The 27,459-nt window shown below is 42.0% G+C and overlaps 1 protein-coding gene across 5 annotated transcripts in view; it reads right to left on the bottom strand.

Annotated features, from left to right (window-relative positions):
• GRIA3 (glutamate ionotropic receptor AMPA type subunit 3) overlaps positions 1–27,459 on the bottom strand; it is a 145,110-nt gene that overhangs the window by 55,882 nt on the left and 61,769 nt on the right. For all 5 annotated transcript variants that reach the window (XR_010652109.2, XM_071813445.1, XM_065846475.2 and 2 more), the window contains exons 4-7: positions 23,955–24,142; positions 6,048–6,101; positions 4,527–4,688; positions 1,033–1,200 (exon numbers count right to left, since the gene is read on the bottom strand). Coding sequence is in view for 4 of the 5 variants with exons in the window: in XM_071813445.1 (XP_071669546.1) it covers positions 1,033–1,200; positions 4,527–4,688; positions 6,048–6,101; positions 23,955–24,142 (572 nt within the window). In the remaining variant the exon portion in view is untranslated. The remainder of the gene's footprint in view (positions 1–1,032; positions 1,201–4,526; positions 4,689–6,047; positions 6,102–23,954; positions 24,143–27,459) is intronic.

Here is a 27,459-nt window from a genome sequence, read left to right as displayed (position 1 = left end):
CCTTCTATAACTCATTATAACTTTCTGTTATAATCCCTCCAATTTGGTAACTGAGAAAAAGGAGTAATTAAGTGTATGAAGACTGACCTAGGATTTGTTTATACCTAACATGGGCTTAATTTTGATCTCACTCACTTCGTTCTATGCCTACATTAATACAATTGATTCTAACAGGTTTGTTTTAGTTATTTGAGCCAGATCAAAAGCAGATATATTCTTCTCTCTTGTATCTACAAAAATGTTATACAATTTTTCTGGCTGTCACTTGCTATAATACATACAGCAGTCCAAAAAGAGCTAAAAATCAATAAAATTAGAGACATAAGTGAGGTAGGATCCAGCAGTAACGAGTGTTAGGGATAAAAAATAGGCCATGCAGAAGGTAATCAGGCTGAGTGCAAAGTTATGCCAGGAATCATAACTGGTTTGAGGCTAAATTGTGTCAAGGTTCAGGCTGGTGCTGAAATCCAGGAGTATTGCTATGACTGACAACATTTTTTCCACTGCTTTAAACCAGCCTGAGCTGACTTTTTACTGGCAAATCATCAAAATTGCATACATGCGTTTAAGTTCATAAATACATGTATCCCTCCAAGATTCAAAATACACATGCTGAGGACTCAGTCTAGTTCTGCTAGCCAGACTTGCAGCCTCAGCCTGACTTTAGAAACCCTCCATACATGTTCGTTTGCAAAACAGCTCGTGCTCACTCTCAGGGGCAGCTCGGGTGCTACGGGGAGTCAGAGTGAAGCTGCTCCGGTGTGGACATTCAGGCACCAGTGCCACAGGGATGGGATTGTGGCCAAAGTTTGAGAGCTGATTTGTTATGTCTTGCCCTCTATCAAATATTTTAGCCATCCTTTAAAGTTTGTAATTAAGTTTGGTTTGGTTCGTTTTTTTTTCTTGAGGAGCTGCAGCTGTTTGTGTGAGTACAGAAACCCTGTGCACATGGAGCAGGATGCAATTCAGTCCCAGCAGAATTCCTGCTGTTGTGGAATATACACATTCATTAGCCGGTATGTTTGTCCTTACCATTTTGAGAGCTCTTTCTATATCAATTCCTTGGCTCCACGGTACTGCAGGGTTAGCCAGGCAGTCTCCAGCACTGCCTCTCCTAGAGACATCCACACGCTGTCTTCGGAGGTAACGGAAAGCCTCTGCTATGACAAGGACTGCATCATGGGTCAGTGCAGACGTATACTACAATTGATGCAAATAAAATACGGTGACAAACTGCAATCTTAGAACTGCCCCAGGTTTATTGGTAAAACACTGCTAGAAGAATCATGCTTGCAAGCTCTTTTGCTTGCTCTCCTCTCTGTCTCGGCTTGCTCTCCTCTCTGTCTCCATCTATTTCAATTAACAAATAAACAAATTTTTATTTTGTATAGCACATAGCAGCAAAATAACAAAAACAGTTTAGAGTTGCATAAAGTTAAAATTAAACTGGAAGCTTGCTCATCTAAATGAGGTCGCTACCAAATTCTGCAAATCCATGCTGGCCCATACCAATAACAAAGAAGAGCCCAGATTTGGGTTTTGCTTGGAGTATTCTTTTTCTTTTTAACAAGATTGCCAAGACAGTTTTGAATTGAAGTTAACATAAATCATTTTTGTTAGGACCACAAGCCTGATGAGGTGGCATCTGTGGCAAGGAATAGATCACTTTTCTTAGAAGACAGCTAGACAAGCAAGTAATCACAAAAGACACTCTAGGCATTACGTCTCCTTGGTAATTCTCCACCTGCCTTCTCTTTCTCCATGGCAAATCTGAGGAGAGTGGTGAGCTTTATGTCGCAGCAACTCTTCAACAAAACCCCCAGACTCCTTAACTACTTGTTCAAGTTGCTGTCAACTTAATCCATTCCTTGTCCTATGTACCTGGTGACAGCCCTCAATGCTATAGATATAGATCTATGAAATGTCATGGAGGCGAGATTTTTTTTTCACGTTTTTTTCCACATTTATATGTTTGTAAGGGGTATCTGCACGTACTGGTGCAGCTGCCCTTCTTTTGGCTGGCTGTGGAGCTCCTGGCTCCTGAAGAACTTACGCTGGAGTTAGTGCCAGAAGACATCTGCCCATGCGCTAATTAGAAAGGCAGAAATCCAAGCTTCAACTGCACGTTTGGCTACTCTCTTTGTGGGTAAGACTTATTAAATTCAGAAGAAGTTAATTCTATCCTGCATGGCAGGATAGCACAATTGGTGGTCTGTATTCCACAGGAATATGTATTATCTTACTGCAAGCTCTTCAGCTTGATGTAAAGCCTTAGGAAATCTGCACAAAATGAGGTGTGTCTGCATGTGCAGATCAAGAGAATCGTTTCTGATAAAAAAGAGTGCAAGGCAGGATTGTTAAGAAGGTTATGCATCTGTCATTCTTGCTGAGTTTTAAATGACGGTTCATAAACTCCTAGAGGGTGTGTGGGGGGTGGTTCCTGCTCTGACTGTATCTAGGTACAGGTGCTCTTTTGATACTGCTCACCTTTACCTCTTCCTGTGATGCTTTGCAATGATCATCCTCTCTTTTAGTAAATTAACAAAGGTTATACGTCACATTCTACACAACGCTCTAGAATCAGGTAGTAATTTTATGCTATTTGTTCTCGTATTAAAAATATTGTAATAGCTGTCCAATCTAGCACTATATAAAACTTACATGCTGATAATTTTTTCAGCAGACTGCATCCATTGTCAGTAACCTTAATGCAGTCCCTTCCAAGTCATGCCAAGAGAGCTACCTAATTTTCTACTTTATTTGAATTCTACTTATAAATGCATGAGCATGCAAAGAGAAAAAAGAGAGAGAGAGAAGGGAAAGGCTGATAAAATGCAGAATAAATTAAACATCAGGGCTTTAATCTCTAGGCAATTTTATTTCCTAATCAAAAATATTGTACATCAATTTTTAAGTATGCTTTTTGTCTGATTGACAAATACTGTGCACATTTCTAAAATGAGTGGTACATTTGTGGAAAGGTAATGTAATCTTTGTGTTTGTAGCATATACTTAAGATTATTTTTTTAAGGATGAAGAATAATTTTTCCCTCGAGGTAAGTTGCTTTCAAGTGGAATAAAATCTTCCCAGGTTAACTTCATATATTTCAGAGCTTTTAAGATTAGGACAATACTTATCAGCGCTTTTGCATCACTGCTAGGAAGCTTTAGAAAGCAGGTCCAAGTCCTAATCAACATGGAACAACACACTAATCCAAGTTTTATGGGCCTCTGTTTGCTTTTCTTTGCTTCCTCTGAAATGCCAGCAAAGCTGTGGGATAGCTTGGGATTAAGACAATTTTCCTTCCTCACAGAAATCGCAGGGCTGGGACATTATGCCTCCAAAAGGCACTGGCCTTCTGGCAGCAGAACTGCGTAACTGGTTCCTATTCCTTCTGTAGCCCAACCCAGCACTATCGCCTGCCCTTGTGCCCCCCGTGAACTGGACTGGACCAGATCTTTTCTCCCCCGCTGGCATTTTATGCTTCCCTGAATTTTGTCATACTAATACCAAGATGTTACTCCAGTTTATTGGAGTAATTTTGAATTCCAAGTCTGTTCATCAATTTGCACGCTCCCTTCCAAATCAAGCAGGAAAGACATGAACTGTGTCATCAAGGTTGTGGTTCTTAGATAGGTTTGGCTTCCCTGAGACGGTCAGGATACGTGATGTGGAGGACTGGACTCTGGGAGTGACAGAATTTAAGGCACCCTCATCCACCAGCAGCCCCAGGTTTTATTCACTGGTGCACATTGATGAAAAAGAACAGGCCTCACCAAAAGAAGAAGAGCAAGAAGGAAGGTGATAGGAATATTATTAATATGCAGTGGTCCTATAAGGTTTTATTACTTCCATCACTGGATGGTGAATAGCATTCTCCTCTACTATAGAGATGCTGAGGCGTAAAAAGTCTGGGGTGATGTTAACAGGCTGTGAGTCTCCTAATAGCAGTAACCTTTAGCTGACCTGATCTATGACAGTTTTGGTGAACTCGGGACTTTCATTCAAAAAAATCTGGAAAATTTTATTGTTTGTGGATATAATATCCAGAGAGTTCAAGGACAGGACAGTGGTGCAAAATCACAGGTTTGCTTGTGAGGGCAACTGTCAGCAGTGACTGGGAGGTGGCAGTGGCTCCTCAGTGAATCCCGAGCTACTTTATTTTGCACATGAAATTCTCCATTAGCATTAAAATGGACTAGTAACCCACAGTTTGCATCTAAAACCTAACTCAAGAAGGTCAAGTTAAAAGGTTTTATATCCACTGCACAATGACAGGATTTGCAAGACCAAGCCTCTGCCTCTGAGGAACTCCCACCGCTGGGGACATTGTGTCCAACTAACAGCCTCTGCCTCCTCCTCTCTTCCGGAACGGCAGTGGATGTTGCAACATATTCTAAGTAGAGATCAATACCATACACACACCGGGGGTTAAAAAAACAATATCAAAGCCAAAAAAATGAAATAACTCAACAAAAAAAAATTCTTAAAAGCAACTCCATCACTGTCACGGTCAAATAAATACCTTTAATGGCGAGTTTTTGGCTTCAGGGAATTCTCTTTCATCAAGCCTCACCCAGCGTTGCAGAAACTGTTGAACCATTGGGTTTTCATTATTAACAATCTGGAATCCAGTAATGTTGGCACCTCCGTGCATTACTCTCTCCAGAACAATGTCTGTGAAACCCTGGGAGGACACACGTAGAACACAAGAATCATTGCCATCCAAAGTCCTTTTACTTTGGCTCAATTTACCTACTACAAGCGCAGCACAAAAGAAACTGCTAATTTCCCTCTTGATAGCTGAAAATATTCTACCAAAGAGACAATTAGTAACGCAACTGGGATTGTGATAGTGGCACAGAACAGAGATTAAAATGTCTTATTTTCAGACCTCTGAGGTAGAAAACTGCCCTGTTGTGTTTCGGTATATCAAATTCACTGGTCAGAAAGAAAACAGTGGGGAAAGTTGAAGTATCATTTCCTATTTTCTCCACATTATGGTGAAAACTGGTCAAAGACCTCAATCCCATTTGTACAGCAAAGCGTACATGAAGGTTCAGCGCTGGGAGCAGAAAACCGCTCCACACCCACATTGTTCCGTGGAAGCGAAGCGCACACCGCTTGCCAGGCAGGTCTCCATCACAGCATCACTTAGCATTTCACTCACTAACGTAACGGTATGATTCTCTCCCACTCTGTTGTTATTTATACCTGAGGCAGCAAATTGGTGTCTTTTTGATTAGTATGACTTGATTGCAGTCATGTTTATCTGAATGTCAATGGTTGCACATGCTAAGAGGCAACCCAGCATAAGAACCCCTGTATTTCTATGCACGCGCTAATCAGTAGAGATCATGACTGGTTCCTATAATGCGAGATGACACATCTTAAAGTCATACAGTACTTACACTAAATAAAGATATCTTAAAAATTGTCTTTTCTGCTTTAATCACACCAAAACATCGATACAGAGAATCTTCTACTAACTGGGATTTCTAACTTGAGAGTTTTGGAAAAACACAAGACATCATAAACATCTCTGAAAGTCAATTCTAGAATCCAGAAAGGCTCTGATACAGATAAAAATGTACAGTCTTGTCCTGGTAGGTCAACACATAAGCAGGCACAACTCTACAGTTTGAAATGCAAAAGAACAGCTAAACAGTCTGGTTGGTTTACTTTTATCGCTTATTTTATAAACAAATATGTAACAATTTAAAAAATATTTTAATTTCGAATATGTTACATAGAAGATTATGGTTATCAAGTGTCTTATTTATGAGGATACAAATTAGCGGAAAACAGATAATTAAATGATTATTCTAAAATTAGTAGAGGATATGAGATTCTTAGACAAAAGAAAGACCATAATTGAGTACAAACGACTATAAGATACAATTTCTAGTATTCACTGAAGTAATGTCTCAAAATCCAAGAACTCACCCATGCATTCCCTCTTTTGCTGATTGAAGCTGCCACAACCTGAACAGAATATATTAGCCTCTTAAACTTAGCTATGCTTGTAATGAAGAAAAGCTCTTACCAGGTTAGCTAACATGTAGTGATAGCCTCTGGAATGTTTGCCGAGGATTACAACCTGTGAAGAGAAAAATTATCTATTATTCGGTTGTAACAGGATGACCCTTAACCAGTGGAAAGCAGCCAGAGAATATTTTAGAAGTCATCTATGCCCAATCCACGGGCAGCATCAGTGTTACAGATCTGTGGTTTTGCAGACACGACACAGTCATTTGAGTTTTTCAAGCTCAGGGGCGGAGAACAAAGAATAACTGCCCCGGCTGAGCAGCCCCTGCTCACAGAGGTGACCCTACCTGGCAAACTCACCCTTGCGGTCACAGTGCTGCCCCTGCCCACCAGGTTAATCTTAGTTATCAGTTCAAGTATTTCTGCTCTGAAATGAGGTAACACTCTATCAACCCACTGGGCAAACTCCTGTTTCCTTGGTTCCACGCTGTGCAGTGTTCGAGAGGCAGGCACAGCGCAGCCCCTTGCGGTGTTCATCCAGCTGTATGGGCACAGCGGGCCCGCTTGGCTCCAGGCTGTACAGGGGGGTTCCTGCCGTGACAACTCTGGCCAAGTCGTGTCATACACGAACGCTTAAATTCCTAAAGTCATAAACAGAGACCTTCATTGACAGCTTTCAAAAGGCCTGAAAACTTGTCACTTCCAATGCATCTAAATGGACACATCTAACCTTACATGTTTTGTCAATATTTATTTTAAACGTGATGTTGTGCATCCCACCAAACCAAAATCTCCTGCCTTCCCTGACCCCACTTGGGTATCCCTCTGTACAAATGGAGTCATTAGACGTAACCGCTAAGAGACAAAACAGCAGGAGGAGGAGCTGAGCAGCTGGATCCTGTCGGGGTAATGGGAAGAGCCGAGATAGCACTGCTGGGCAAGCCCAAATTCTGCCACCCTGCGTGTGCGTCCCCACACCGGTGACACTGCTTCTGCAGAAAGGAGTCAAAGCCACACTTCTCAGGCCTATGCAGCTGGCTGCTGGCTCACCAGCAACACCCCTTGTGCAAGATGATGCCACTGCGCTTAGCACTATTCCCTTGCCTTCAGGTTATAATCTCAGTAACATCCATCCAGTCCCACAGCCATCAGCTGGGAAAATGTCCAGCAGTAAGAATTTAATGAACAAGTGTGGTGCTTACATGTGTGCCAGGATGGAATCAAACTTACCCAGACTTGCCTGGTTAAACTCATAAAAGTTAAAAATAGCAAATATAACACTGGTGATCCACAAGTGTATCACCAACTATATCATATGAGCAGCTCGAGTGAACAGATGATGCACTTGGATGAAGAATCATCTGCAAATCTATACACTCCATACTAACGTACTTCTCCATGGTCACAGATAAATGCTCCAAATGCCATACTCTAAAAGACATCTTTTCAACATGACCACTTACATCTTTGCTAAAAACAGATGACATTTGAGTCACTGACTTTAGATATACTGCTGAGCCTGTTAAAGTTCTTGATTAAATTACTAAGTTCCCAATTGCCTCTTTGGGTTGCCTTGTCCTTAATAGATGCTATTTCTTTTAAATTCACATTTAATTCTGTAGGAATTTGCATACTTTCCGTAGTCTGAAAATAAATTGCTGTTCAGGTCCTCTTGAGAACTGTATGTACACTCTGCTGGTAAAAAGCATCTGCTTTCCTACACTCACATTTGTTTTCTATGGAAATGTGCAGGCTTCCTTCAGATCATCTGGTGTGTGTGCTATTTGCATACTGAATTCTCTGTATGTTTTAATTTCACCTTAAAGGCAGTGATTTACTTTTAAAAGCTTGGAGACAAAGAACTTATTTAACAACAACACTACTCTTTATCATTTTAACCTTAATAACAAATAAGGAAGCTTTTACAGTTCTATCCAGAAATGCATTTATTTAAGAGAAAAATACCACAACAGATGAAGTCAGAGGCTGTAAGAAAAACATACGTGGAGCTGCTACAGGCATCAGAAGCAATACTGCAAACAGGAAATGTAGGACTCATTAGCATAGATCAGACTCAACTTCTGTCTCATCGGTTGTCATGTCTCCAAAATGACCAGAAATAGTTCTGTTTAGTCCCTTAAAGAGGTCCAGCGTACTATAGTTCAGCTTTAATTCAGAAAGCATCTTTCAGAACTGACCTGCCAGCACTTCTACTCACACAATCAACCATGCTAGTTCATAATTATTTAACTTAATTAACAATGTTTTTAATATTCAGAACACATGCTGTCCTCCTCTCTCCTTCTCCCTTACTCTCTACCCTCTACCAACTGTCCAGCGTCTTGAACAGAGCTGCTGGATTAGTGAGCCCGGCAGGAACTATCACAGACACCAGCGTTGTTCCCAGGGGAGCGAAGGGATGGATAAAGCTTTTTTATGAAGAAGGAAAACAGGAGTATAACAAATAAATCTCATCAACTGCTTATATATTGTGACGCTTATATAGAAAGTGAGATATTGAATAGTGGTGGTGAATAGAAAGCCGGGATTACAGGACAAGGATTTCACAGAGCTACATGTATTTGCTAAGTTTCACTTTCGAGACTTAATATTGCTTTCACCTTGACTGAGAACCAAGCTTATAAGATTTTATAGCGAACAAAGGAAGAGGGGAAAAAAATGGCTGGAAACTACCATGAATAATTCAGACCTCTCTGATCCCACATAATTCCTGTCTTGTAGAGAAAAAGATCATAATGTCAGGTTTGATATAGAATCAAATGAAGTTTGTATTTTTAATTAATTCTTCATATATTTCCAATTAATTAAGATAAAATCTAGAGGGAACGTAATTGAAATGTATCTGGTTTTAAAATAAAAGTCAAATCTGCTGGCCAGCACCAGGCTTACTGGAAGTATAGACCTATATGCCAGATTTGAGAAATTGAGTCAGTATTGCCAATTTTAGTTTTTCATTTGCCTGGGGAAGTAATTTTTGAATGAAAGCATAAAGACAACTTGGCTTCCACTGCATCAGTCAGCATGATAATAAATAGGCAACCATAATTTTTTGCCTTAGCTTTTACAATTTTGTTGCAGTTTTGGAAGATAGCATTAGAGAGATTAACTTGCTCATACTAAATTGGTATGGAGCACTGTGATATTTCTAAGGCAATAATTATGATTCTCTCATGATGTAGCTCAAAGGATACACACCACCTAAGAGGAGGGACAGTGAAGAGGAAGCAAAATAACTTTAACCTCACAATTGTTCTGTTGCCTTTTGACTTACTCCCTACTAAATTTACAGCCATAGCTCATTCCTGGTCTAAAGCAGGAATCTCTCTTTTGGCTATGAAAACCAAATGTTGGACTTCAAGGTGAAGGGAACATTATGAGGAGACTGGTGAACTGGTGGATGAAAGTCAAGGCAGGGGAGCCATTCTAAACAGTAGTGATGGAGACAGACCTGAGGGTTTCACTGGAATATTTCTCCAAGGACCTGATGAGGAACTAGAATGGTAAGAACAGAGTGTGGAGGTAAACAGCAGTGACAGACTAGGGGCAAGGAAAGAATGGGTTAACGAAGACAAGACTGCGGACTCAAAAGAAATCAAGCAACAGAATATCAGGGCAAGTCTGGTAGGTGGGACTGAGAATTCGTATTTTCTTTCAAGAAATACCAATGGTTTGTGTCTGACTAGTAAAAGGGAAAGCTAATTTTTCTTTTATGGATGGAAGAAATCACAGAACGGGTGAGGTTGGCAGGAGCCTGTAGGAATTGTCTATTCCAACCCCTCAGCTCACAGCAGGGGCAGCTAGAGCTGCTCAAAGCTGTGTCCAGTTGGGTTTTGAGGTTCCACAAGCTCTTGGGGCAGCTTGTTTCAATGGGTGATCATCCTCACTGTAAAAATTAGTTTTCTTAGGTTTAAACAGCATTTCCTGAGTTTCAGTTTGTGGCCTTGCCTCTTCTCACTGTTGAGACTCTAAACCTCAGTGAGATTCTCCGAGAAGAGTCTGGCTCTATCTTCTTCATCCCTTCCCATTGGGGACTTGCAGACGTTAATAATATCCCCCTTGAGCTACCTCCTCTCCAGGATATGCAACCCAAGTTCCCTCAGCCTTTCCTTGTATGTCAGATGCTCCAGTTCCTTAATGGTCACCGGGACCCTTCGCTGACCTTGCTCCAGGATATCCATGTCCTTCCCACACTAGTGAGCCCAGAACTGTACACAGCACTTCTGGTGCAGCCCCGCCAGCACTGAGGGAAAGGATCACCTCTGCTGACCTGCTGACAGCGCTAATCCCATTGCAGTCCAGGCTGCTGTTGGCCTCCTTTGCTGTGAGAGCGCACTGCTGGTTTGTGCTCGGCTCCCGTGCCAGGACACCGAGATGCTTCTCTGCAGAGCTGTGTCCCCGCCAGGAAGCCTCTGCCCAGTCTGTGCTGGCGCACGGGGTTGTTCTTCTCCAGGTGCAGGGCTTTGCATGGCCCTTCGCTGAACTTCACGAGGTTCCTCTCTGTCAACCTCACCAGCCCATCAAAGTATTGTGGCACGACCACATCAAACACTGCTAATTTGGTATCATCTGCAAAACTGCTGAGAGTGCACTCCATCCATAACCTTCAGATTATTAACAGAGAGGTTAAACCCCCTTAGGGTACTCCAAGCAGTAACTGTCCTCCAGCTGGCCTTTGTGCTGCTGATCACAACCCTCTAAGCCCAGCAGTTCAGTCAGTTTCAAATCCACCTTACTGCCTTTGTGGGCTTTGATTTTCAAAAACCATTGAAAAACACAAGCTAAGAGGAAATGCTTGCACTTTTACCTAGAGAAGTAGCTATCACAATTTTGGCAGCAGTGAAGAGAAAACTACCATGTCCAATTAATACCCATTTGGAGCTCATCTTCCCTTCATTTAAATCCATTACCATCTGGTCAGTTTAGTTTGGTTAATCAAAGTTATTTATCATCCTTTATTTACAAATGAAAGAAGAAAGAAAAAAAAAATAGATCACAACAGTCCAGACTACCTCATCTGCAGCTCAAAACTCCAATATTTTATGAGTCTATTAGATCTTTCCGTAACATAAAATACTGATGCTGACAGTCAGTATTGCCACAAAGAAGGTCTAAAGATTTTTACTGTGCCTTTCATACCTGACAAGTGGCAGAAATATGCCACTTGAATGGAATGACAGGCAGAGATCTGACCTGCTGCAATGTGTCTTTCCATTTCAGCCATATCTGGGAACAATAAAGTAGTTTAACTCAAGAACTCATCTTTCCTAGGTTTTAAAAAGACAGCAAGAAAAAAGAGATTTCCTATAAGCTCAGAGTAACTAAGGATTTTGTTGTCTTTGTTGAGGTTATTCATGCATTAATTTGGGTTCCGCTTCTCAAAAAGCCCACATTTCACTTTAAACATTTCTACTGATTTATAAGTACACGTGTAAGTTTCTGAGGACAGAAGAGCTTAGCTACCTCCGGCTGGGCAACATTGTGTCTTTATAGCTTGCTATAGAAACACAGTAATCACACCTTTGGCTTCAAAGCAGTGTGCAAATGCCAGGTGTGATTCTTTCCTTCCAGCAGCAAACCAGCAAAACCAATAAATGGACTCAGGTCTGAAAAAATGTCAATAGCATTGTCAGGATCAGCTATTACCGTTGATTGCACTTAATGGGAATAGCCTGGATAACAAGCCCTTGCTGTCTCAAGCATGGCAACAACTGTCTGGCAAGCCTAAATCATTGCGGAGCACACTGTCCTCTCTCCTGGGTATCATGTCGGGTGTTCTCTAGTTGCTACCCCTACTGATGGCATTTCTGTTCTGAGGATGGAATTACTTAAAGCTTACCTCAGATCTGAGCAGCTCCTACCTGAAATTGGATTGAATGATTGAAAAGTTGTGCCCTGTGACGCAGGACCTATTGAACCAGCGGCACTGCCCGATTTGGTCTGCAGGACACAGTTAAGAGAGGAACTGAGTATCAGGGTGACAGCCCAATTAGTTCAATAAAAGCCAAAGTCAAGGCTCAAAAAGTTCTTGTCAGTATGTCAGCAAGGATGTTTAGCTTAACTTCAACGGCATCTGCAATACCGCATCTTGGCTCTGCTTCTACCGCTCCAGGAAAGGAAGAACTGAAGAAGCCCCCGGGCTGGAGAACTGAGTCCTCTCCCCGGCCACCCCCGACCCTGCAGACCCATGGGCCTTGCAGGCCCTGCTCTTCAGTTCTCAGGGTCTCTGCAGTCTTTACAGCCATGCAGGCACCTTCTACGGTGTCGTCATGTGGGCAAAGGTGCAACAGCATCTGACAACCATACATAATCATCCCTCACCATGTTTACTTTGCAGAGCTCACCCTTGTCATGTAAATTTTCCAGAGAGGTATAGGATAAATAGCAGGAGAAGAGAAAATAAAAGCTCTCCTGAAACGTGAAAAGGATTTTTCTCATCTTACCAGATGTCAGAGTAACAGTAAGATCCCTTTTCACCTCAGTAGATCCATTATAATGTACATTTACAGTGTCAACACCCCCGTTTTCCAATACACACACATGCTGCTGCAGAAAAAGTGAGGTCCTTTTGAGGATTATAAACACTATATAAAGCTTGATCTTCCCTGAGTAAATTTAGAAAAAATAGCTTTTTTGGTGTTGTGATTTTGCCTCTTCCCATCATACCAACACCACCGGCACCAAGGTATGAGGTTCCAAAGGAACCGCGGGCCTGCGGTGGCAAAGCACACATCACAACTAGTGTTGGCCTGTCACAGCCAAACCAGCGACACTTGTCCTGCCTTTAATTCCACAGAAACAAAGCCACCTCCGCATTCTGTACAAATGGCTTCTCTCAGACAAAGGGTCAAACCCCCATGACTGTAACTGTACTGCAAACCCAGGGAAGCCTATTTATTTCTTTGCTTAGTATTAACAGGATGGGAATCTGGCCACCAGGGATCATGATGCTGTAACATATGCAGTAAACAATGATTTCATTTATATGAGGAATGAGTACTATATTAAATTTGAGTTAAATATTAAATGAAGAACGTATTAAATATTAAGATGAGGATTCTACACACGTACTACTTGTTGCAGATAAAAATAACTGCATATACAGTTGAGATGAATTCATCCACCATTTCAGAGGCTTCATGTCCTTTAGCGAATGTCACAAATCCATACACGGATTGCTAGATTTTGTATTTTTGTGCAGTATATGGATCTAAGAATTTTACTTCCATGCAACTGTCACCTTGTACAGTTGTGACTGCACCTCATAACTGAATTCCGACTTTCCCCTATAGCACAGTATCAAGGCAATTTGTTTTTGGCTTACAAAACATTTTTCAAACACTTTTTGGCTCTTCTACAATGCATTTCTCACGGGAGATTATTTCCTAGAGAACAGGCATCTCCTAGAAGAAGGGGACAAAACTACGCACAGTGGAAGCCGGGATCTGAGATGCCCCTGATGCATTTTATTAAGGTTCTTCCCTCTCTGGTCCCCTTCTTGTGCCCTCCTCTCCCTTGTCTCTCTCCCTGATGACAGCCACATCATGAGTGAAATTCCACTTTCATGTCATCTTCAGAGAGATGATGGTTGCGCGTGTTAGTCCTCAGAGGGTAATTAAATGCGGCATCTCAAAGTTGAATTGTACTTCGTTCTCCCTCCATATGGCTAAACTTTATTTTTCCATAACTAATCTGACATTTTCTGATTGTGTAGTGGAATATGCATTTAATTTGCGCACAAAAGGTTACATCAGAAATTACTTAGGAAAAAAAAATTACGAACTGCAAGAGAGGTTCTGAAGGCATGATACTTTCTCCTGATTCCTTCCATTGTGATGTTTGCTGTGAATTTTCTGTGCCCTGAAACAATTTTCCTAAATTCATTTTCCTTGGTGTGACGTAGCACTATTGTCAGATTAATGAATCTGTTGGCACAGTTATTGTTAAAGGACATATCCTACTGCAAAACGTCAGACCCTGGAGGACATCGAGACAAAGAGTTTTACGATCCCCGGTAGCAGACATTGATAATCACAATTATTTACTCTTTAGGCTGAAAAAAAAATTAAATAAACTTTCCTTTGTAGCAAAATCTCTTTTTTGTTTAGACAGATGAGAACAGTGTTGTATCTCTCAGGACCACATCTCCCTTTACAAATCACATCCTTCAATACAAAGACCTTCACGTTAAATGAATCAAAACTTCAACCCTTGAAGTTATTTCACTACAAACAAGATCAGATATAGACGGTTGTTACAATCATAACAAAAACTCTTTGTAGTGTATGAAAGGGATACCCAAAACGGCCGAGACCTTTACCCCTTATTTTGCCAAGATATTCGGAAGAGAAGATACTTGTTCCCAGAGAGCTTCCTTTAAGAGATGTGTTGTAGAAATTTCTAGTTAGTGAATTTTTTTAGCTTCTTAAATGAGATTAATAAAGTAAAAATCCAGTTGTGTTCTGGAGGAATTTTTGCAATTGTATTTATAGGAAGTAAATTACTTAATTAAATATGTTACTCTGCAGCAAGCAATTTCCATACATAGGTCATTTTAAGAAGGAGATTATGTTTTAATTGCCTATGCAGTTGTAGTAAATGCTTTGAGAAATATCCTCCCTTGAAAAACATTCATAATGGAGTGATTTTGCATCCACGGTAATTTCACAGAGGTACCAGTACTTTCTCAAGCCTCTGTGAAATCTGAAGTTCAAAACTCACCTGAAATTTTACAGAGAGGCTTCAGATCTCACAGAAAACAGCTACAACTCAAATGTGTAAAGGAAATTTCAAATCACAATAAGCTATCTATATTGAGCACCAGAATTGTCTTCTGCTGTTTAAGCCTCATTTCACCACCTCTGAGAAGAGACACGAGGCTTTGCTAACCTGTGAACAAACAGGAACCGCTGCTACTCCAGAGAGCCCAAAAGAGCAGGAATTTATGTGACCAGCTCAGACAGGTGAGCTTCACAGTAACCATCACGTGCTCTTCACTGACACACTACCACCCTTCCCTAGCAACATTCATGGTTAAATTGCCTTCAGTCTACAATGCAACCAGTTCCTATCCCACATAACATTGTCCCAGAACAACAAATAATATCCCCATTTCGAACTTGGCATGTGTTATCTTTACTCATGGTATCTCCTTGCTTCTCAGCACTTGTGGATGCCCATTGTAGGCCTACAAGTCCACACTGGATATAGTAAAATCGGCATTATCAGAACTGACTTCCACACTAGCATCCTTCGCTAAGTTCCACAGCACCTAAAGTCACTTTCACAAAAACTATTAATAATAGTAGTCTTCCATTTATTCTTCCTTCTCCAAACCTGCAGGAATCACAAATGCTTCAGCACTGTCATACGGTTTGAAGGCATATCCGCATCACTAACGAGCAGCTACTCAGTGACCTTTGCATCGTGTGCCTCATCCCTGCAACACAGGAGATAACATCCAACTGTCCCTTCTGGCTTTCAATACTGTGAAACTGTATGTTGAACCCTCTTCAGAGTACACTCTTGCAATCACAGACCAACATAAACAACGCTCATTTCTTCTTCCCATGACCCACAGGGAAAACGAAACTCCTTCAGAGTTAGCTGCCAAAATATAAAAGGATGTTTATCCATTGGAGGAAGAAATCAGGTAAACTGAGGCGCATAGTTTTAATTTTGAAAATACATAAATTTTGCATTTTCTCCACACCTCCCATCACCATGTCAGAGTAAAATCCCAGTATTATTCCCTGAAATTGAACAAGAGTAATTGGAAACAGAATTCTGCTTATATAAACCATTACTGCATGTCAGGATCACTTCAAACTGTTCTTTAGATATAACCCAGAAGTGTCGCAGTAATTCAGTCCCAATGCTCACATGAGGATGTTTTGGAAGGGGTTTTGTACTGCAGAGCGCTGCCTTCAAGCAGACCCAAAAACACTGAATAGTAGCATTCTTTTTCTTTTTTTTCCTTCTTTAGAACATTTCCTTTCCTTTTCAAATGCCATATGAAATAAAAAAACCCCAAAAAACCCAAAAAAACAAAACCAGTGCAACCTCCTTTAGGAAAAACAAGGTTACATTTTCTTATGCTTTTTATTACAAATGGAATTTTACTGTGAGTAGAATTGCGTTCAATTTGTTCTTTTCAATGCTTTGAAGGAGTTTGAACGGTTTATTCTGCTTCACTATAAACAGCACTCTGCAATATTCCCCATATAACTTGGTGCATAAACCATGAACCAAAAGAGATTACAAACAGTTAATTTATTTTTACTAGACTTAGTCTATGCAGCAGGGAGGCCGTTTTACTCATATGAGGTAATAAAGTTGCAGCAATATTTTTCCTTTCTGAACCTTTACATGCATTCTCCCAGGATAGAAGATACTTGGGGTATGTTTAAGGGTCTATGTATATTGTTGACAATTTTATTCATTATGTGTTTTGGAAGAACAAGCTTCCAGCAGTCCATACACCATTATATCTATACACGCACACCCATGGTGTGACACAAACAAATTCAATTTAGTAACACAGGCTTTTTTGAAACTGGAATCACTAACTTTCTCTTGAATTGTTAGGCTGTTTTCCACCATACGGGTTGAATACTGTGGGATGAGTTTGAGGTTTAGTTGATGACTTATGGGGTATGATTCTTTATAAATTTAGCCCAGCTACCCCTGGTAGCTTTCATCTGCTCCACAGAGGCCGGTGGAACTGCTCTGGAATAAGAGAAAGGAATCACGTATGAATGTATAATCACCTGCAGTGAGTGATTTTCACTGGGGTGGTACTTTGCCATACTATGGCCAAATTCAAACCACCTGCAGCCCAGAGCAAATGCACCCTAGCTCTGGATCTCACCTGGGGATCTCATATTTAGGGACTTCCCTCTGCAAGGCTGTATATTCTATAGTACATCACCAGCATCTGGGCTATAGAAGCCCAGTGGGGTGGTCCCCACTCGGAAAATCTTGCTATTTGAACCGCAGTGTAGCAGCGCTCTACCAAATGCACTTGGGAACATCCTGGTGCACAAGGGGGCCTGAAAAGCACCACTGGTTCTCTTCCTCCCCCGGATACGTGATTCATATCACACCAAAGCCATTAATCCTGGCTTAGTCAGCTGTGAAAAAGAGACATATGCTCTTGTGTGGCTTTTCTTTCACTGAGTTAGGACTTCTTCCCTGGTAAATGAACTTATGAGGCAGCAGAACTATCACGCTGTCTCTGGTGATGTACAACGCCTGTTTGCACAGTGGTATTGTGCTATTACTATTCATTTTGATAGTGTGTTTCCTTCCTCTCCACGCAGTTGGCTCATCTGAATTGTTGCCAAGATGGTTGCCTTGGAAACTAATTAAGGAAAGCCTTTGGTTAGAAGCAGAATTTCAAGCATTAAACTATTTGAGAGACAGATGCAGAAATTAAGGTAATGTCTGCAAAGATGAAAGGGTTTATCCTTTATACGGAGAAGAAAGAACCACATTAAATGCTAGGACTGTAACAAAGCAACTTCTATACAGGGGCTTAGAAGAGGTGAAAACGATTCCCAGAGCTATGAGGGATGGGGAGATGGACAAAAAAAGCCTCGGGAGATCACATGTTGAGCAAATCCCAGGCAGCTCTCCCTTTCCCCCAGATGCTCTGTATCTTTAAAAGACTTCTTGCGAGTGTTGTTTGTGAGAAACACCACTACACCCAACAAACAACCAAATCCTCTCCCCACAGTCCAGGTACGCCATGAGAAGCATCAGCATGTGCATTTGCTTCCAAAGCACATCGCACGCAGGAGTGAGAGGTTATCGCAAACGGGCCTCAGGCTCAACTTTTCGACTGTCAACGAGGGCTGCAATTAGTGCCAGCTGCGGAAGCAGCCCACACCATGTGGACACAGGCTAAATAATGAGTGGGTCCCCCAGAGGGCTTTCTAAGGGCAAACACACACCCACAAATTCTGTGCACTGAAAAGCTGCAAAAGTGAACTATGCGGCAAATTGTGCTTTTACAACTACCTATTAACCAAGGTTCAAAGCAAACACGGTCTCTCTATGAGCACAGTGGTATCGATTTAAATATTGTCTCCAGGATAATGCTGAGGATAATGGTTGACTCCTTGTAGCAGCATAACTGAGAACACATTTTCGTTCTCGGTACATTTAATGGCAATGCAGAGGTTGCCACATAAATATGCCTGTAACTACATAAAAGCATACTACAAATGCTGTGGTAAAAATATGCATAATATCTGAGGCAGATGCATGTGTGTGCATTGGTGTGTGCATTTATATCCCATGAATTAGCATAAAACATAAAATGAGTAATTGCTATCGCGGAAAAATAAAAACTCTAATGGTGACTTCAGGTTCATACGCCTCTGGCATAAGAAACCAGAGCTGCTTGGCAGCGGTCTTCTCCGTACAGCAGCTTGCGCATTTACGGTGAGGCCTTTTGTATTAATTATTACTATTACTGATCAGATACATTTAAAACTCGGCTTTAATGTCTTTTGAACACTTTTAAGCTTTGTGTGCCATTACCTCAGCCATTCTGCAGGATGACTAATACACTGTTAAATTCCCGTCATTTGGAACCTACCTTGCTTTATGAAGTCTGGATGACAGTTTGGGAGAGACACTACTATTTACATGCTAGAAAGTCTCTCCTCAGGTCTGTGTGAAATGTGCTGTATGTGGGGCATATTAACCCACGATGTTACTTCTCTCTGCTTTAGCAATTTATCTTTGGCCCTTAATTAGTTTCAGAGCTGACAGGAGCAGGCCCTTTAAGGCAGGTACAGCTGTCGCTTTTGACATATACCCATTTTTACTTACCTTCCGTCAGCTGCAGTCCTGACGGTGACGGACCCAAGTAATTCCCTTTTCCTCCCCACACACCCATACAAACCCATGAGCTGCCCAGACTCCCTGGATGTGAAGGGAAAGAAGTGACCTTTCACGCTGCCTTAGATCCTGCTTTCAACAATACTCACAGGCACCTAATGAAGAAATGTCCTTAAGTTTCTAGTTCACTGGAAACATAAAACCGGACTCTCAGTGGCGTTACACAGCGCTGCACATGTCCGATACTCTCCTGGGGCCACGGCTGCTCTGCTGTGCACAGCTCCGTGCAGGGGACAATGCCGCGCGGTGACACGGCCATGGCACCGAGGCCGGGAGGACACGGCCGCAGAGGACACGGCACCTCTGGGCGTCACAAGCAAAGCAGAAGCTGGAGCTACCCGTAACTCTGCTTCTCCTTCAAGTGTCCCACTGTGTTTACAGGCAGTTATTATATTTTTAATTGCTACAAAGAACACGGACAAACCCACACCAGAGTGTTTATAACGTAACACATAAACCAGTAAGCTTCCATGAAAGTGGCATTGATTTTTTCACTTACATTTTTCCTTTCTGTTGTTGTTTTTAATGACTATTGGTAAACCGAGCACTGCAGTTTCGTATTTATTCTTATGACATTCCAAATGTGAAAGCTGCTGTGCAGTGAGCACACTCTGAGAGGAGAGCAGCTCTTCAGAGGGATGCAGCTGTGGCTGTACTGAAAACCCACAGAACATCTTCCTAATCTCAAAATTTCAGACTTAAAGGTCAAGTCATAGTCAGTGCTTGCACCGGACAGAGTTCAGTCAATCAGATTACCCTTCTTAATCCTGTAGACACTTTAATTCAAGTCTTCTTTGACAGTTTGACTGTCATTGTAAAATTTTGAAGACTGCATTCTCTACTGTAATATTGCTTCTGCTTTGTGAGATGCCTCCCCTCAGTACAGAGATTGCCTTTCAGCCTAACCTTTATGACTACGTTTGGAGATAGTGTCCTTTTGATAAAAGCATGCAGTCTCTGGAATAAACAGGTCTTTTGTAAAGTTTCACCATTTTGATCCTGAATGGAGTTTCTTCCTCCTTATTTTCCCTCAGGAGGTTTTCTTCTAAATGGACACAAAGCCAGTCTAGTCTGAAATACAGCTTGTTATCTTGGGAATAAGAAAAACATATTTCTTGACTCAAAATCATGTCTCTAAATACACGGTTGAACAAGCTAAAGCTTACTGTTAGTTCTCAGAAGAAAATGTTCTTCTGTTTATGAGAACAAAATTTTATATCTATCTGTGAAGGAATACTGGAATATTTTAGCGTCAAGGGACAAGAAGTGTGGGGAGCTTATGAATTTTGCATGACTAAGTGTTGCTATCTGTATGCTTGAGAGGCCACTAGATGATTAAATTGCATGTAGTTTTTTTGTGGAAGAAGGGATATGGATCCACATGCTCAATGGTTATGGAACTGCAGGACAAGGGAACAAACAGATGCTAATGTACAGAATGACTATTAATCTGCTTCCCCTTACGCTGCAGCTGAAGAGCCAGAGGTGATTTGGGCAGGGTATCCACCTCTAGGACACAATATGGGCCCCATCACAAGATTCTTGGAAGGGGAATGAAACCAGATGCGCTGCAGAGTGAAACCTGGCACAAAACAGGTCACCCAGGCAGAGCAGGAGCTGAGATGAACTCTTTTCCCTACCCTGCATTTACATACCAGGGGGAGACAGCTGGGAGAGATCCCTCCTTGGGTGCCAGCCAGCCCTGAGAAGAGAAGTACTTCACATGACAGGTTTCAGATCTTGGAAATACAGAGACATACAGATGTGCCAGATGTTGAAGCCATATGGAATACTCAAGGTCACTGACTCACGCGTCTTAACATCACTGGAGGAAGGTACAGAATATTCCAGCAGGACCTGAAGTCTCTGAAGAAAATCCTCAGATGCCCAATTGTCTTTAAGGAAGCCTACACCTTTGGAAGAGATGTATATCCTGGTTTGAACCGCTTGAAAAAAGCACCAAAGAGAGAGAACTGCACACGCTGACCAGACCGATACAGGAGAAGAGGTCACTCTTATTTAATCCTAGCACTGACACGAAGCCATGATATGTGGTTTCTGGAGCAGAGAACTGACAAGCTTGTCGAATGGCCTGGCCAAGAGCCCAAAAGTCTGATAGCAAACGCAGCACGTGTGTAGATTGTTTAGTGGTTTACAGTCTGTTTATTTCTGCTATGACTTTTGCTCTTGAATAAATCCTATTTAAGCTTCTGAAACCCGAGGTCACTGGCAATGCTCCTGTTTTCCCTGGGCGAATGACATCTCCACAGCGACCAGAGTAAAGCCCCTCTCTGGAGGGAGGCATCACTTCCACACGGTAATGGGAGGGCTGACCTTTGAAGATGTGCCCCTGAGGAGGCCAAAAAGGGAGAGGGATGGAAAGGTAGCTGGGCTGGGGCAGCCTAGATCAACCCTTGGCGGGACAGAGGTTGTCCAGCAGTGCTCTGCCATAGGCAGAGCTTTGGCTTCCCTTTGCTCGGGGAGAAAGCTCTTCCAAGCCACCCGCAGTTGTGCAGTCTGTGTGCTGCTAATGTGCTCAGATATCACCACCCCAGAGCTGAGCAGACTTCCTAGACTCCAAACAAAGCACCACTTTGACTTTCTAAACTGCAATAAAACGCTAGATTTGAAATATGCAAATCCAGAGTTATCCTTCCCCTCAATGGGACGCTATCAGCAAACACAGTTGGCTGTATAGAAGACAACTCTCCACTCCCTCGAGCAAACTGGCTGGATGGATTTACATAGCACATGTATCTGTGAGATTTTTAAACTACTTTATGAGAAGATAATAAGGTAAGCAGAAGAGATGGAAGAAAAGCCAAAAACCAATAATTGTCAGGGGTCAAATGCTACTGATTTTCATGCAGAAACCTAAGTCATTGGTTTTCTGTATCAGATTACAAAAACTCTAGAAAATGTTGCTGGAAGATATAATAAATAGGAGAATGCACATAAAAAAGTGCTGCATAATTGGACTCCTTTTATTAGATTGCTAAAAAGACACGATTATACTATGCTATATATGACATAGTATTTATGGGTGAAAATGTCTGCATGTAGCAAAACAATGGACTGACAGTGTTCAACTGATTGGGTAACACTGGTTGACGCCATCCTAAAATCCAACTGCCAGAAAATTTTAAGATCTTTTAGAAATATTTGAGATAATTTAGGATAAAGATTTCATAGAAATAGCATGGTTTTGTGCAAATAAAGTTCAAAAGACGGACAGTGGGCATACTACCGAAAAAGTCATTTAACAGTACAGAGATGAGCTATATACAGTAATGACAATAAAAAGGGTCTAATTATGTAAAAGTATGAGTACTGTAGAGTTTGGGGAAACTCAGAGGCCCCAGTACCAAATTGTTAGTTACACAGATGCTAATCACATTGATAGAAAGCTGAATAAAACATTTAATAAAATTACAGCTTCAGCAGGTTTGAATTTAGAATGCTTGGAGAAGAAAAAGAGTTCACTGTTTTTTTGCTATACAGTTTGCTTGATATACAGCTTTCATTTTAGGCACTGGAATGGTTTGATTATTTTTTTTCTCACTTGTACAATATAAGAAAAAGAGAGAACAAAATGTAAATGGAGTGAGAAAGATCAAACAAAAGGCCTGCTCCCCAGCTGAGTGGGCCCAAACAGCTATTTAAGCTTGGCTCAGGAGTGCTCTCCTGCATCATTTTCAGAAGAGTGGGCTGTGAGTATGGTGTTTTGCATCTTCTGTGAGAACGCAAGCAAATGGAACAAAAAACCCATAGTTTCTTCCACTTTGCTGTAGGAATTTCCCTAAAGAGAGCACTCACCATACTGACTAAAAACACAGTGCAAAACGCAACGCTATGTATGTATCGGAGTCGTGGAGCAGCGCTGGCCTGTGCTGTGTCCTGTTGAGCATCTTTGTCCTTCCTGCTGCCCTGTGCGTCCCACAGCTGCAGGGCCCCGCCGTGACCACAGCCCCGTCCCCGCAGACCGGTCCCAGGACTGTCCTCAAGGCTTGGCAGCACCCCAGTCGTTGGTGAAGGAACCCAGGGAATACAGCTGTTGCATTCCCCAAGGTTTACAGCAGTGAGGTCAGCTTGCTACTAGTTTACATTTCTAACAGATATGCTAATGCTTCATGAAATTTAAATGTTACTTTTCATCTATTCCATACTATAAACTCACAGTTCAATTTATGAAGTGGCAATAATAGGGATTTTTTTCAGTCTTAATGCAAGTGAATTCCCACATGCCTGTGAATACAGAAGCAGCATGGACTTGGTTCCACACCAACGCCAGCTCTGCTATGAGCGCAGGCAGCAGGGACCTGTCCTGCCTCTGCCCCCTGTGATGTCTGTCTGTCCCTGCGCCTCTCCAAGCACGCTGCACAGTGTGGCCAGTGGCACAGGCGTCCAGGGCCGCACCTGGGGACGGCCAGGGGTACGGCCACTCCTCTGAGACAGAGCAAACCCTGGGAAGGCCATGCGACAGCAAAACAAGTGCATCTTCCCCAATAAACATGTTTAGACTACCACCCACAATTTAAACCTGTCACTGGCTGTGCAGAGGGAAGGGCTTTATATACCAAAAAGTGCTAATGAGGTGTTTGGACTACCAGATGAATGTTTAATTACCAATATTTCCATTTGGGAATTCTTTAATACAACTCAAAACTACTTCATTGGCTTTTTATTTCTTGTTACATGTTCCACTGAACAAACTGCAGCTTTTTTGCAGTCTCTACAAGTAGCTCTGATGTCAGTAATGTTTCTCTGGCATCTAAGGTTTTAGGTTCTTAACCTACTTAAAAATAATTCATTATTAACATTTGGGAAAAAATATCACAGAGACATTTCCTTGTAGATCACATGTAAGCACTGCCACCAACTATGAGCATCACTGAGGCATTTCAGCTTTAGTAGATAACCAGCCAGCTGTTGAGACTCACATCTTAATAGATATTTAAATAATTTCTAGCAACAGAAAGTTCTGGAAACATTAACCATGTCTGTCACAGCTAGACCACAATTTCTGAAAAGCATATACCTGTTCCAAAATGGTGTTGATCCTCTCTACTTCGCAGTCAATTAAGTATCTTTTTTCTTGCCGCCTGTCCATCTCCTCTATAATTCTTCGGAACTCTTGAACATCCTTTATGCTTCCTACAGATCTGGCTGTCACTTGCCAGTTGTTCTGTACTGCTGCTTCCATAATTGCCTGAAGAATGGAAAATCCTGTAGGGGGAAGAGACAATGCAAATGTTTAAAAAGAGAAAGAAAATAAAAACTATCTTGAATGGCTGACAAAGGGTTCACAAAAATTTGCACCATCTAAAGGGACACATATTGGCCAACAGCCTGCAAGTGCTTGATGACTTGAGAAAGCAATCGTGCAGGAACCAGTTTCTCCTCTCAGCCGTGCCACTGCCAAAGCCACTGACTTCAGCAGAATTGCTCAGCGGTATATTACTGTGAGGCGTATCACGATCTGTCCAATATATCATATTATGATCCCCTCAGGGATGTTTATGGTGGTGCTGGGGTCCGTGCCAGCTGAGAACAGGAGCCTGCAGCCATTACTTGGGCAGAAGTCCATCAGCTTGAAGAGCCGGACAGAAGGGGCAATTTGCCTGTGCAGACTGCAGCAATGGGTCATTAACTGGCAAAGATCCAGGCACTGCACAAGAATTCCAATTAAGTCATTGTACTGGTTATTGGAGCCACGAACCACAGAGGAATATTTTACTGATACTCACTTTGATTCCAAAAAACGTTTTTAAATATGGAGTCTAGCAGTATTAACCACACCTTCAATGCTTTCATTAAGGTAATATCAACTCATTTAGCAGCCTCAAGAGAGGAAAGAAGTGGTACAGAATGTCCAAAGATTGCACAGTGGGAAATTATAGAAGCAAACAGCATTTCACCTCTTGTGAACTGCCACGCCTGGGCAACAGACAAAACCCCAGTCCCCATACAAAAGGTGGTGGAACTGGGAAGGGTGATCTCCTTCAAGTCATGCTATGGAGGAGTCGTCAGAAATTGATCTGCATCCCTTTATTGCAGTATGCAACTGGGAATTTGGTGAATTACTTGTTTTGCATAGTTCTAATTGTTTCAGATCTGGGCAGATGCCAATCACAGAGAGAGGTTATCTACTTCAAGCACACACAGTGGTTTCCAGCATAGTTTCTTTCTACAGAAGCCTTCATGTGAGCTGTGTTTCTGTCCAGACAATTTATTTGCAAAACATTCAGTCCAATCATTTAGTCATACTGTGGATTTTTTATCCACAGCCAGATTTCAGAAGCTCAGAATGTCTTCACACACACGAACACATAAACATACAGGATCAACAATCAATTAGTTGTGCTCTGTGACAGCCAGTCCCCTACAATTCTGAATTGAGTTGGAGCTGCAGAGGAACAACATGTTCGCTGCTTTGAATTACGCCAATAGCTGTTCTGAACCCAGACATCATTCTAGGGGCAAACCGGTACCAACGAGCTTGTGCTGCAGCCTGACGTTCCATAGCCTGCTGCAGACCTGGCTGAAGCCTGAGGAGCTGCATCGTTATCTCATTACAGACACAAACAAGCGGAGAGTGTGATTTTCTAGACTGCAGTTAGGTTATTATAATTTACCATGAGACTTCCTTGAGTCTCACTCAAATGCCCTCACTTCCCCTTGATGCTTAATGCTTTTCTTTGTATGAATGCACTTACTATCCCATGAAAGGTGGTAACAATTAATATGTACGCTGGTTGGGAACTCTTTCTGGCATCTTCTTTCCCCTGGGACTATTGAAAGGGAGGAATTTACATATGTATAGTACAATGAAATCAGTCTTCCTCAACATCATATTTTACAAAAATGGCTGTGATGTCTGTGACAGCATTGTGATTTCATTGCATGTAGGAGGAAGATCTAAGCCTAAGATATTTGGTTGGCTGCAGACGAGGAATTTTGATGTGGGAACATAAATACCACTAATGGGGATTTACAAATGGTTTGTGTACAAAGATGTGCTTTTTAAAAAAATATGATTCTACTAAGTAATGAATATTTACAACTCGGCTTCATCATTCATGTCCAAGTATGGATCTATGAGTCCATAAGTCTATTTTTTTCACTCCAAATCAAACAAAATGGTTCAACAAATTATAAAAATCTTGTCACATAAAAAAGCCCCCCAACACTATAGCTCTATTTTTTGCTAATAACATATACAAAACTTACAAATTGTCTCAAAGAAGTAAGAACGTGAACATGTTGGAGAACAGATGCCACTGGTTGACTGCCATGCAGCCAAGTTCAGTTAATACTGTTTGAGTCAGAGCTTGCTTTGTCAAACCTTTAGTATCTCAGAAGAAAGCTGGGCAATTTTCCTCACTTTGTGCAACTGTATGTTTATGTGGGTGTGAGTGTGTTTTGCATGTTTGTGTATTAGTCAGTGGCTACCATTCCAAGAAAGAGAAGAGCAAGGTTACTCAGCAGCCTTTCTCCTATGCATGAAAATACGGTAATCTGAGTGTGAAAAAGTTCCAGAGCTTCCTAACTTCTGTCTTCTCTACCTCCTCTTTCTCCTTGTCACACCAAGCCTTTACAGTCACAGTCCCCTCTGCCCTTCTCAGTTCTTGAAACCCTCCCCATGGCTCAGGCTGTGCAAGGCCACCCCCTTCTCCTGCCCTCACTGACAAGAACTGTTGGTCCTTCCTGGCTCGTTAGGCCGGTTCTCTGACGAGCTTCACAGAGCCCACTCCCCTTGCTTTACAAAAGCACGGTTCCAACCCCCTGCTTTCAGGGAGGCTGAACTCCCGCATCCTCGCAAACGCGCGTTCACTGTTCCCAACCCCCAAGATCACTCTCTATTGCCTTCAGCACCATTCATGATGTTTTGCATTGTTACCGATTACGTGATATTTCTGTAAACAACATGTTCCAGGTTCCAGCTGTACTTTACTATGAAGAGAGTCGTTACATAAGCAGTGTGACTGTGTAAATAAAAGGACCATTTTATCTTTAAATGTGAACTTTTCTTTCTTTTTAGCATAATAATGCAAGCTGTGACAGTTTGGGTGTACAGCCCAGGTAATGAATGAGGAAATTATTTTCCTTATTTTGTGCACATGAGTCACCAGACCCATACAGTGAGTTTTCCTATTCCCTACCCTCCAGTATGGACACCATGTGAATGCTTCACAAGAGATTTTCCCCTGAGCACCCGCCAGGTGCTGAACCCCCATCTCACTCACCCCAAAGGAAACCAGCCAACCATGGTAACAGCTTTGTTTGGTAGCTTCTTATGTTCTGCATCAGATCTGTCCTGAAAGACTAAAGGACTGATAAGTCACCCCAGGTCTGTGAAGAAGCCATGCAGGACAGACGCGCTGGTTTGGCTGGGATGGAGTTAATTTTCACAGGAAGCTGGGAGGGGACACAGCCAGAACAGCTGACCCCAAACTGGCCACAGGGATATTCCACACACAGGACATCATGCTCAGTAGGAAACTGGGGGAGCTGGTTGGGGAAGGGGCTCGCTGCTTGGGGAA

This window comes from Patagioenas fasciata, chromosome 11, assembly GCF_037038585.1.
Source record: "Patagioenas fasciata isolate bPatFas1 chromosome 11, bPatFas1.hap1, whole genome shotgun sequence".
In the NCBI taxonomy this organism is placed as follows: domain Eukaryota; kingdom Metazoa; phylum Chordata; class Aves; order Columbiformes; family Columbidae; genus Patagioenas; species Patagioenas fasciata.
Note: the sequence above shows the minus strand (reverse complement) of the source record. Positions and strands in the feature narration are given on the sequence as shown.